This window comes from Python bivittatus, unplaced genomic scaffold (genome assembly GCF_059951505.1).
Source record: "Python bivittatus isolate LINGU-HERP-01145 unplaced genomic scaffold, Pbiv_v1 ctg000070_np1212, whole genome shotgun sequence".
NCBI lineage: Eukaryota > Metazoa > Chordata > Lepidosauria > Squamata > Pythonidae > Python > Python bivittatus.
Window position 1 is genome coordinate 50,847,897 of NW_028277034.1, and position 13,607 is coordinate 50,861,503.

Sequence of the window (13,607 nt, forward strand, 5' to 3'; positions counted from 1 at the left end):
TCTGAATCCTTAGAATATGTTAACTATGACCCATGTTCTCTAAGCTGACTCATCCTTCACTTAGTTGCTCCAATATCAATTCACATCACCCAAAACATTCTGGAGTTAACTGTATTTTATACATACAGTCTCCACAAGCCATTTTCAAGAGCTCAGGTCATTACTACAGTGTCTAGACATGTGCAGCTTACAGTTGCATGTCTGTTGGCTTATTTATTTTTTAAATTTATTTCATTTGTAAGCACTCCTGTTTCTAGCAAATAGAAGCGGTATCACGAGACAAGGTAAGGGTTGGTTCTTTTTCTTGCCAGCCATTTCAAATCAGTGCTGGTCAGCTTCAGATTCCAGTGCTGGTAGAAATGGAGTCGCTAATGGGAAGTTTCCTAACCCATTTTTGTTCCCACCTCTAAGAACTCCCCCTGCTTTCGATACTGAACTTGCCTGGGTGATGAAACAGTTGTTCGTTGCTTTGCTAAAGGAAGGTAAAAGTTGATTTTTGTATAAGGCAGGCAGGCAGGCAGAAAGCTAAGAGAACTTGAAGAATGAAGAAAAGAAAGAGAGAAACAGTGAACAGTTGCATGGGATGAGGTGGGACACAAATGAAGATGATCAGCAGATATAATCCAGAAGAACAGATCCACTGGTAACCCTTGAGACCATTAAATAGACATTCAATTATTAAACGAAGAGGCATTTGTTAATTATCTTTCAGCAGAAAGACCTGTAATATTAATCTATTCTACAACATAATCATTGAATAAAATTGGAATTGTTCATACACGAGTCCTCTGAATGAGAAACAGAAACTACTAATCTGCCCTCACCCCCATGTCTAAGATACTACCTTAACAGAAAAAGAACCGGGAAGAGAAGAGATTACATTAATACAAACATTTGTCATTTATTACCTTTGGTTGAAAGTAATGCCCAAAATAAACTTGGAAGAAATTGTGCCACTTCGGCCCAAATAAATCTGGTTTTTCAACAGCCTGTTGGTTGGATGTCACTGAGACCTGGCTTACAGCAGTATAATTGTGGTCAGGATCAGAGTGAGGGCCATGTCTTAGGTGTGGTTCTCCCCATAATATGCCCTCTTGCTACTTACCCCCACCACCAAGAAATAGGAAACAGCAATATATCTCACACTCAGAGAGAGAGACACATCCACATTGCCTTTTAGCATTAACACAATTAGCTGATGAGCCTTCTTCAAAAACTGAAGGTTTTTCCACAAAGGCTGCAATCACCATCTTTGATTAGCAGCTGTTTTGGACCTTCTGTTTAAAAAAAGGAGCTATGATAGGAGATTAACTGTGGTTGTCATGCTTGGCTAATGATCATTTGAAACAAACTTTCAATTGTGACAAGGCATATTGGGGTAACAGCTTGCCTATTCATATCACCTTCAGAGGGTGCCTTTTTAACAAAGAAGATCTTGACAGATGAAGGAAACCCTGCTGCCAACCCTTCCCAAATGAAATCAGAAACAAACTCATCCAGACACAATAGATGGTAACGTATTTCCATTTTGAACAACTGCTCTCTCTCTCTCTGTCTCGCTTGTTCTCTGTCTGTCTGTCCTTTCTCTTGGCTTGGAAACATCTATACTGCTTCCCAAAAGACTTCTTCCAACAGGCACAGATCATTCCTTGATTTCCAAGTTTGATGTATTTATTAAAATCTCCAACCCTGAGAATGGAAAAGAGCATTTTATGATCAGTTAACTATCTCCAAAGCAAACTGAAGGACTTCCCCAAACTTGAGAAGTATAAAAAGGGGCCAATTTAGTAGAAAGGGATAAGGAGATTGCAGTGAAGAAGTCCAGTAACATCAACAAGGTTGTTAGATCTGCAATGCTAACCATTTCTAAATTGGCAAGGATTCTGAGAGTTTTCTGTGCCAAGGCTAGAACTTGGGCATTTGAGTGGGCATTTGGTATACCTAGTCATTGAGTGAGTTTGAGAGAACCACATGCCAAAAAATTAGAAGGGGGACAGACAAAACTGAATTTGATTTTGTTTTATTTGCATTTATTTAAAATTAGAAATAGTAATATGATTTGCCAACAGACATGAATTTAAGAACCTTCCCCTTCAGTCTTATTGAAAATTACAGTGCAGCAATGATTTTTAGAAAAGGGAGTTTGATCCAATAATTTCAGGAAGCTACAAACAGCCCGGGGCTGTGCACTTTTGTTCCTGAGGGTGGTGAGAGAAAGATTCTCCTTTTCTAGAAAGCTACCACCAAATCCTTAATTTAAAAACTCATTTTGATCTACACCTCTCAAGACCCCTATTGGGAATTCCACATCAGAAGCACTTCATGACCCTGAAGATTAATTTATCTGGCCAGGTTTTAAACCTGTGCCAAAGAATGGTTTAGAAATGCCTGAGAATGTAAAACTTGGACATTTGTTGACATGTAGTTAGCCTGCAACACGTCTGTTTAGCAAACTCTTACAAGCCAATGACTAGGTATACCAAATGCTGGAAAACTATGACAGTTGTTAATGCATTTACATTTTAAAGGTATATGGTACAATTTTTTTTTTTTTTAAAAAAAAGGTTTAATTGTTTGGGCAAAATTAAGTATCAAGCCCACTTTTTCTAACAGATGCAGATTATATATGGCTGATTACGCAGTTACAATGAAATACAGTCACCTTTAAACTGTTGTGAAAAAGTTTATATATATATATATATATATATATATATATATATATATATACGAGAAGTGTGTGTGTGTGTGTGTGTGTGTGTGTATATATATAAAAAGACAGCAAAATTTTTCTTATATATATATATATAAGAAAAATTTTGCTGTCTTTTTTTTCTTTTTCTGTTCTCGTCAATTAAATAGAGGCAAAGCACCAGGTATCTAAATGTATATAAAAAGAATAAAATCACAAAACTAAAAGAGTAATAGAGGAAAGGGCCTCCTTTAAATCAGTGTAAGTTACAGTGGGGATTTAGGGAAGGAAAGAAAGAGAAGATAAAAATGTCACTAGGAAAATTTTGTACTTCTCTCACCTCAAAATGGGTTTACTGCAGCCTGCAGATTAAAGACAAACCTATGTATATTTTTTTCCATCAAGATCTCTGAGCATTCCCATTTTCAGAATACCTTGCAAGGGCTCAGTTTCACATTACCTGTCATCCTTATTGATCTGGTCTCCAAATCCCACTGTATCAACAATCGTCAGCTTCAGGCGGACATTGCTCTCCTGAAGTTCGTAACTCCTTGCTTTCAACCGTACGCCAGGCTCCTTATGAGTTGCGGGGTCACTTTCAAACTTCGTATTGAACAAAGTGTCCATGAGGGTTGATTTGCCAATGCCAGTTTCCCCTAAGAAAAAGACATCTGAATTAGGAGGTCTGAGAAATCCATTGCTCCCAACTCCCCAACTTTCTGCTTCATTTGAAGAACCGGACATTCTGAGAATATGCAAGAATACTGAAATCATAGAGATGAGACAAACGCTGCATAGGGCTGAAAGTTTATAGTCCGCTAAATTAATTTAACACACTTTATTAAATTGATTCATTCTCAGCACAAACCTAGTTTACATTCTGACTTCCATCCTTAGCCACAGACATTCTCCTTGGGCCAGTCACTCCCTCTCAGCCCCATGCACCCAGCAGGACTGTTGTGGTGGAAATAAAATAAAGGGAGATCTCTGTGTATGCCATTTTGAGCTTCTGGAGAAAGGTGGGATATAACTCTAATAAACAATACTATCCTGTGTTAAAAGCACTTCACAGGCATTATCTACTTGAAACCCTTGTACCAAAATTGCTGGGGAAACTGAGGCTAAGAGTGAGTGGTGTGTCTAAGGCAGCTTAGTGAGTCCATAGCAAAAAATAAATTTCTACCTGGGAATTTCCCAGTTTGCAGCTAATCACTTTGCTCTATTAGCGTAGATTAGAATGACTAGAACAAACCAGTTCATGTCTATCACTACCTTCGTCTTATTTAACCCTGACACATCTTCCTTCTTCTTTTCAAAGGTTCCCAGACAGTCACCGATTTGAAATGAAACACAAGAAGCCTTATTCTGGGAAAAAAACATTATATGTGGGCTGTATTTTGTCATATTATCCTGAACAGAAGATTCCATACAAGCCACGTCACTGCCACTGTGTCATCATGCCAAAGATGCAAATTACAAAACGTGTATCCTTTGTGTGGTGATATCATGTGATGTCATGAAATATGTGTGAAATCACCTCCCACTCCACCTGCAGATGTCCCTAAATCTGAAGTTTACTGTAAAAGATAAATGGGAAGGAAAGTGCAGCCTGAAGAGAAACACAGCATTTTTATGTTTGTGAAGTGCCTAATTATCTTCCCTCAAAGCTCTAGATTTGAACCGGCTGTTTTGCTTCAGAGCCTTCAAAATGTACCCTCCAACGAGAGGCACTAGTACAGGTAATTCCCGGGTTAAGAACGCCAGTTTAAGGATGATCCATAGTTAAGAACAGAGCCTATTGTAGCAAAATTCAAGTTAAATACATGATGATTCGAGTTAAAGACACAATGGTTTGAGCTAATTACACAATACTACTTATACAGTATTATACAAATTTGACTTAAGGACAGACCTTGAGAACGGAACTCGTTCTTAAACTGGAGACTACCTGTACGTGAATATTCTTGGCACTGCATAGCACTCTCATTCTACTAACAAGTTAAATTACAGACAGAAGTTACAGCCAAATACCATTGCTAAAAATTAGTTCTTTACTAGCATGAGAACATAACACACACAGACAGAAACTACTATTTTGGGAAATCTGGTAGGAACAGACATTTAATCTAAATTAACCGTGTTTCTTGTTGCAAAGCACATGGTTAGAAAGTAAACACTTTCTTGTTGGATGATTTCCAATGTAAACACATTTAACCCAAATTGAAAGTCAGCGTAGAGTATGTGATAAATAGTTTTAGACTTGGGATGTCAGAATGGAATAAAGAACTGGAGTTCTGTACTTCGATTCAGAACATTTTTCCAGATTGTATAACTGCCCTGGAAGATGAGGATTAATGTTCCCAAATTCCTCACACTATGATGCCAATCCAGATGGGTCTTTCTATGTTTACCGTTCAGTAAAAGAGAGAGAGAGAGAGAAAGCAACAATTTGCATGTATCTTGGCAGCAAGAATTGCTTTGAACAAAATTTGTTGCTTATTCATGAAGTGTCACCTATATTTATTGCACAATGAGACTGTAAATAAAATAGTCAAACCAGGAGGAACAGCACAGCTTCTAGTTTTCCATCTTTGTCTCTAATGAAAAAAAAGAGACTTATTTACTCCTTCAACCATTTTCCAGTTACCACTTTAATTTTATTCTCTTCCCACACTTTCCCTTCCAAGCCTATGTTTAGCTACCAAGAAAAAATAGTTTAAAATGTCAGATTTTTTTTAAAAAAAAATGTGACGAGTACAGAGCTACAGAACAGGTAGGATGCAATTTGCATTTTGCTCCGACATTACATAATATATCTTGACTTTGCATAAGGAGATTCACATTTTTGAAGAAGGAGATCAGCCGCTATTTCCCATTGTAGGCATCAAAGCAAACCAACCCCCCCCCCCCAAAACCAGTTGATGAGCAGTGGGGAGGCACTCTTAATCACCTTAACCTGTCATTTATGGGGGAGACATTTTAAAAAAGCATTTTTAAAACAGCAGAATTGAGATTATGGATACATCTCTCAGATTTACTTTTATACTGTTTTGGTTTTGGTCTGCAATAGGGAAAAAGAAGCTGTAAACTGCTTTCTCTTATAGGACTAGCTGCCCCGTGTTTTATTCAATAAGGAATTTGTATTTAGAGTTTAGCAGACTCTACAAAGCCTTGCTGTTCCCTCTGACTCAAAATCTGGCTTCCCATGACAGCTAATAAAATGCCTTCAGAAAACCCACAAGCAGCACAAGAGAACAGTACTTTATATTTTAATGCAGTAAAATTCTATTCATGTTTGCTAACAATGTAGTTCTCAGTATGCTCCCCACCATATTCAACAAGGTTTATGTTGCAATAGAGATGGGAGAATCTGCTAAATTTGCATCTACTCATTTCATTTCTTTTAAGCTGAAGACCGCTGCCATCCTATATCCATCCGTTGGCAATTTTTTAAGAAGCCCACATGAAAAATTTCTGCAATATGCACATTTCCCTGATTTATACACCTTCTGAATTTCAAACTTTGGAAAAGTACAAATAATGGCACATAGAAATGTGTTTTATTTTACCTATAGATCTGGGAAGGTAAACTGGGCACATTAAAATATGAATCATATTAATTTTTCACCTAATCATGTTTACAACTTAAACGATCGATCTAGTTCATTTGGGGAGGGGATGTTTAAGTACACAGGTCCTTCTGAACTGCAGCCTGAATGAACTGCCATACTATGGATTTCTACCCCTAATTCCTCACAGAGCAGTTTGAAACCGGCTGCCGTATCTTCATTCCTGCCAACCCCAAAATACAGAGAACACAATCACTCAATCAATGCACACTCCTGCCCCCAGTTGATAAATACGAAAGTGCAAAGAATATTATCTAGTTTCCCATTCCCTAACTTCCCATGGTTAATGAATCAATTTACGTGCCCACCCAACTGCCTGTGACTGAGGGTGGCATGCAAGATAAAAACTAAATTATAAATAATTCAAAGCCATTAAAAATGAAACATATTGTACGTGAGGCAACTTCATACAACCCCAAACAACCAAAATAATCAAGATAGGGATAAAATCTCCCAAATTAATCCCTGAGTTGAACCCTGAGGAATCCCACAGAATAGAGACTGAAAGCTGGACCTCTTCCTTTAATCAACACAGACTAAAGCTGAAGCTGAAGAAAAGGAGGACAACCATGTATTATATGCCTCCCATCCCCAATCCCCTGAGCAATGACCACCAAGAGATCAAGGAGGGTGAGGATGGGCACGCCACACATCCCAGTCCCTCCATAGGTCATCAGCAAGCACAATCAGTGCCCTTTCTGTACTGACCCCAGGCCTAAAACCTGAGTGAAAAGTTCTGGATAATCTATTTCCTCCACAGTCTTCTGAAGCTGCAGGATCACCACCTTCTCAACAACTTTCCCCAGAAAGGGTCCAACTATGGCTTCTTGAGGAAGTGGTAGACAGCTGCCTCCTTAAGCAATAAAAAAAAAAAAAAATCTCAACCCCTCTGACCAAACAAGAAAAAAGATGTATTGCTGGTACTAGGACATCCTAGAAAAAAACATGTTTTTCAGGACACAGCTTCGTGTGCATACATCTTGCAATTTGCATAACGCTTTGAGAGGTTGGTATGGTGAGAAACTACACAAGGGAAAGTTAATTATAAAACTATAGGCAAAAGGATTAAGAGCTTCCAGAGACTTTCCAGCTGCCAGGCCGCTGTTCTACTGCTGCATTTTAAAGTCCCTGTGAATTGTGACAGTGAAAATTGGAAACTAGGTGCTTTCCTCAATGCTTATGGCCATAGTTGTCTGTTGCTACAGCCGCTGGACTGAAGTTGAAGGTAAGAGACAAACCCCCTTAGTCCACTGATCTAAAACTCTGCAGCTGAGAGCTTTTAGGAAGGAGACACTAGCTCTTGAACTTTTGTTTGTCATGACACTGCATTGAACTATACTGCTCATCCCTTGCTAGTTGTGTTCCTAAAACTGCATTTGGCTGAGGAGCAGCAATGGCAGAGGAAAAAAGCAACCGATTTTTGTCAGCTTGACTTTAGAGATCATTACATCCAGAAGTTTCCTGGTGTGCCTTAAATATCACCAAGCCCAATTCTGTCATTTTTTTTTTCAAACATTCACTTGCAAAAAAAAAGGAGTTCAACAGTGAAATCTATCTCCGCAGGCTAAATTTTTCAAAGTGCAATCAGGTTTCAGTCAATGTTGTCTCTTTCTAAAGAAATAAACGAAGCTGCCTATTAAAGTTTCGCTGTAAAAACAAACCAGATATCACATAAAGGGGAAGAGATGGGAATAGCTCAGCTCTGCCAAATGAAGGGCAGAGATCAACTATTTCATTCTTGCACACAAAGAAATGCTTTTCCAGGAATGCAAGAAGTCTCAGGCTAGTTATCAGTCACACCAAGGAGTTAGAAGACTTAACTACTTGGCCTTATAGCTTGCAGCAGTTTAACCACTAAGAAAAAAGAAGAAAATAAAATACTAATCTTTAAGGGAGGAAACAACTTTTTTGCATTTCAGAAACACTCAATCTCAGGAGATGTTTGATTTGGATTTTCCATAGTTTCCTTGTTTGGCCTACTGACTTTGATTACCATCCTTAAGTTAGTTTGCTTCAGGGTCTCAAAAGAAAAGCTGCATGAACAACCACTGGCAAATTATGGGTAAAATACAGGATACAATATCAAGTGCAGCAGTCATCTTACAAAACACAAAAGCAAATGTATGCTAATGAAGAAGGATTATATATAATCTCAGGAGCCTGAAAAAGATTTCCATGAGTTGGAATATGATTTCAACTAGCACAAACGTAATAAGGCTGCAATCTAACACCAATTTCCTGGAACTTAGCTGTTTCTGAATAGACATGCCTACGATGGTACAATTTTACATAATTTATACAATACATAGAATCAGCCTTTCCTTGCTCCAAAATTTAACTTTTTGTGTTAAAAAGAACACAAAGTAAACATTCCAACTCAAAGGTCCACATACCAACTAGGAATCTGAAACATATTCATATGATTAAGACACTCAAGTGTGGTCTGGTTTATATCCTACGTCACCAATTTTTCTTGTGCTGCAATCATAATGAGAATATTACAGCAAAGGAATATGGCAGAAGTTTGAACTCTAGTGGATTATTACATTTTTTAAATGTTTCCCAATTTAATAGTAACACAAATTCTCTGCATGTAGAAGACTAAACACATCAAGGAGAAGGTCAATCTAGGATTGTTCTCTTAGCGTACCAACTGTAGTGTGCCAACTAAAATTGCCTAGTTTGAAAAATACTGGACTAAGCAGAGATAAGGGCGGGGCATTCAATGGCAAAATTAACTGGGGGAAGGGGGAGACTGAAATTCGAGTTGAGTGTGTGAGGACACTGACCTACTCAGGCTTGTCAAAATTTTAATCAAGAAAAACAATGGTGCTCCAAATTTCAAAAGTCTTGGACTCAAGCAATGATTATACAGTCAGGAAAACTTCAGTTTCAAAGGTTTGAAATGTAGAAAGAGTGGATTACAGTGGGGCAAAAAAGTATTTAGTCAGCCACCAACTGTGCAAGTTCTCCCACTTAAAAAGATGAGAGAGGCCTGTAATTTTCATCATAGATATACCTCAACTATGAGAGACAAAATGGGGGGGGAAATCCAGAAAATCACACTGTCTGATTTTTAAAGAATTTATTTGCAAATCATGGTGGAAAATAAGTATTTGGTCACCTACAAACAAGCAAGATGTCTGGCTCTCACAGACCTGTAACTACTTTTTTAAGAGGCTCCTCTGTCCTCCACTCGTTACCTGTAGTAATGGCACCTGTTTGACCTTGTTATCAGTATAAAAGACACCTGTCCACAACCTCAAACAGTCACACTCTAAACTTCACTATGGTCAAGACCAAAGAGCTGTTGAAGGACACCAGGAACAAAATTGTAGACCTGCACCAGGCTGGGAAGACTGAATCTGCAATAGGCAAACAGCTTGCTGTGAAGAAATCAACTGTGGGAGCAATAATTAGAAAATGGAAGACATACAAGACCACTGATAATCTCCCTCGATCTGGGGCTCCACGCAAGATCTCACCCTGTGGGGTCAAAATGATCACAAGAACGGTGAGCAAAAATCCCAGAACCACACAGGGGGACCTAGTGAATGACCTGCAGAGAGCTGGGACCAAAGTAACAAAGGCTACCATCAGTAACACACTACGCTGCCAGGGACTCAAATCCTGCAGTGCCAGATGTGTCCCCCTGCTTAAGCCAGTACATGTCTGGGCCCGTCTGATGTTTGTTAGAGAGCATTTGGATGATCCAGAAGAGGATTGGGAGAATGTCATATGGGCAGATGAAACCAAAGTAGAGCGTTTTGGTCTAAACTCAACTCGTCGTGTTTGGAGGAGAGAGAATGCTGAGTTGCATCCAAAGAACACCATACCTACTGTGAAGCATGGGGGTGGAAACATCATGCTTTGGGGCTGTTTTTCTGCAAAGGGACCAGGACGACTGATCCGTGTAAAGGAAAGAATGAATGGGGCCATGTATCGTGAGATTTTGAGTGAACACCTCCTTCCATCAGCAAGGGCATTGAAGATGAAACGTGGCTGGGTCTTTCAGCATGACAATGATCCCAAACACACCACCCGGGCAACGAAGGAGTGGCTTCATAAGAAGCATTTCAAGGTCCTGGAGTGGCCTAGCCAGTCTCCAGATCTCAACCCCATGGAAAACCTTTGGAGGGAGTTGAAAGTCCGTGTTGCCCAGCGACAGCCCCAAAACAGCACTGCTCTAGAGGAGATCTGCATGGAGGAATGGGCCAAAGTACCAGCAACAGTGTGTGAAAACCTTGTGAAGACTTACAGAAAACATTTGACCTCTGTCATTGCCAACAAAGGATATATAACAAAGTATTGAGATGAACTTTGGATATTGACCAAATACTTATTTTCCACCATGATTTGCAAATAAATTCTTTAAAAATCAGACAATGTGATTTTCTGGATTTTTCCCCCCATTTTGTCTCTCATAGTTGAGGTATACCTATGATGAAAATTACAGGCCTCTCTCATCTTTTTAAGTGGGAGAACTTGCACAATTGGTGGCTGACTAAATATTTTTTGCCCCACTGTATGTTTTTAACATTAACAAGGCATATTTGGTCAAGGCCATGATGACATCAGTATTCTCTGCATACATCTTGCAAACAATGCAAATTATGGACTTGCGTCATTTTCCATCATAATGATGTAATCTGCACTGTGTGTGTGATGTGATGTCATCTGCCCCTTTTGCCTTCCCTGTGGACACAGGAGTTGGCACATATCTACTAATATATTCCTACTGATGTTTCCTGTCTTACACATTCCAAAGGAAGGAATCCATCTTGTGGTATTTGGAAAGAATGCAGAAAATTGCTTTAGCAGAGTCTCATCAGTATGACTTACCAACACAAAGGATGTTGAAGCAGAAACCCTGTGAGGTTGACTTGTTCACCAGCTGATCAGGGAGACTGTCAAAACCAACATGGCCTGACAAGGCCAGATTTCGAAGGTCGTCATTCTGCAATTCCAAAGAGAAAGGGTTGAAGACCTTTACAAAACCTATTCCCATTTACTGTTCATTTATTTGCATAAGGTCGGGGCGCATTCTCTATGGAGCTGGACATGAATAGCCCAGGTTTTCAAATATAGCTCTGTATATGTATTTAATAACTTGCACATATATTATTAAACGTATGAATGCAGTGTTGGACCACTGGCCTATTTACGTGGCTATTTTGCTTGGAAGCAGCTCTCCAGGGTGACTCACAAAGGTGTTTCTCTGCTGTGCTATCCAAACTCCTTTTAGGTGGGAATGGGAAAACAACTGGTCATGTAAGTTTGTGTATGCAAAACAAGCATGGTTCTACCACCAAGTTAATGGAGCCTTTTCCATTAAAATAATCCTAAATCCCAGAGAATATTCACCCATTAGGACTACCAGATCTGGTTTGCAAAAATCTGGATGATCACTAGACCAGGCAGCAGAGATATACAGACAATCCTAATTCTTAGGTTTTATCTAGTGGTCACCACTTGGATTTTTGCAGACCAAATCTGATAGCCAAGCAAATCTTAGATTGGTAGTACTACTTGATTGAAAAGTTCCTGACTCTTGGGAGGAATGGGTGATAGTATTTGGAACATGCTTTCTGCCCAGGAGAATCATAAGAGTAAATTGAATGTAGTGGGAATGGTATACTTAAAGGGATGTGTATAAAGTAAGAGATTGGGTGAAGAATGAATGGGTGTTGATGGAATGTGGACTGAATACAAAAATACATGAACAGTAGTCAAGATAGTATGGATAGTATGTCAAGATGGTTTGAACATATACAAAGAATAAACGAGGTTCAAATTGCAAAGCAAATATATGACGAAAGAGTGAACAATTTGAGAAGGGAAGACTTGAGAAGGTTGGGGGTGGATGGAGTTCATGAGCTCCTCAAAAAGAAAGCAGTAAGAAGTTTTAAGAACAGAAAGCAATTTGTGAAGCAGTGCATGGCAAAGATGGAGCCAAGAATTGTTTGCAAAGATAAAAGTCATGGTAAATAATATTGAAGTGAGCCAGATTTAGCCATAGTTCCTTTCCTTTTCTCTTTAATTTTTTGGTTTACAGTTTCTTCTTTCCTGCACTTTGCATAATGCTTCTTACCCTGAAAGGGATAGCATAATGGGTATGTATGTTCGGCAACTTAAAATACTTTGTTACAGCAAGCAACCAATTTTTATGTTATGGTCTCCCATCTGTACTCCATGGACCACTGTTGATTTGTGAAGGTGATCACTAAGTAACTGAAGATTACATTATTATGTGAAATGCTATTGACTCACAAACATCCTTGCATAATCCAACTTCCTCTGAATTTTAATATGAACCCGTTGTGCAGCATCATTATGACCCAATGCTTTTTGATCACTGTGTGGTTAGAATATGGGAATCCAAAAATGGAGCAATGGCTTTTATCTAACTTGCTCAAGAGAGAATAAGTTTAAAACAACTTGCTGATAGGGTGGCCTCCAAGGCTGTTGATGATGTAGTGGTCTGCGTGAAGGAAAAGATTGGAAACTGCTGTTAGGCACAGATATTGTACCATAATGTGTTCTCAGAGGTAACAATAGTTTTCTGAGTTTTTTAACACAAGGAGTAAGTATTCAGTTGAGAGGACAAAATAATCATTCTTGCAAACTTATTCTGATTAACTGAAGTTTACTTTCAGATGATCAGATGTTTGCACTCTCTCTGTTCCCATTTAGGGGAACGTCAATATAAATTAAGTTTTAAGGGGAGAGTGCTATTGTGGTCAGAATGAGAGGAAACCAAAGGATTCTTCCTCCCTACCTCAAAATGTGTGGATCTGTGAAAAGAGAAGAAAAAATGCAACAGAAAGGACATAAATTTGAGAGGGAAAAAAACAAAGATCTCATAAATACTTCCTTGGCAACCAGCCAAAATGCACAGAAGAAAACTTGGTTAAATGTTTTGGAATCACGACTGAATTTAGTAGGTCCGTGTTGAACTACTATTTATAAAGCAAACCAGTCTGGGCTAACCAGAGCCAATTCACTGAAATGGTACGACTGTATCTTAAGTCACCTGCTCTTTGAGGCCCTGAGGGGGACAGAAATAATTCTTCCATACACACACTTGTTTTCCTAGCCCCAAAGATCACTATGGTTTATTCCAGCTGAGGCAGAAAAGCAATAAACATGAAGATATTTCTAATATTAAAGAAACAAAAATTTTAACTCCCATTTTTGCTATGAGATACATTTGTGCTAAACAGTAGTTGCCAATCACTACTTCCAATTTTGTTAAGAATTGCATATAACGTTAGACTGTATGTTTCATA

The 13,607-nt window shown here is 38.8% G+C and overlaps 1 protein-coding gene across 4 annotated transcripts in view; it reads right to left on the minus strand.

The window, feature by feature from the left end:
- The window catches only part of SEPTIN11 (septin 11), a 94,407-nt gene that overhangs the window by 46,232 nt on the left and 34,568 nt on the right, over positions 1–13,607 (minus strand). For all 4 annotated transcript variants that reach the window (XM_088133151.1, XM_088133149.1, XM_088133153.1 and 1 more), the window contains exons 2-3: positions 11,161–11,275; positions 3,150–3,345 (exon numbers count right to left, since the gene is read on the minus strand). In XM_088133151.1, the coding sequence (XP_087989277.1) occupies positions 3,150–3,345; positions 11,161–11,275 (311 nt within the window). The remainder of the gene's footprint in view (positions 1–3,149; positions 3,346–11,160; positions 11,276–13,607) is intronic.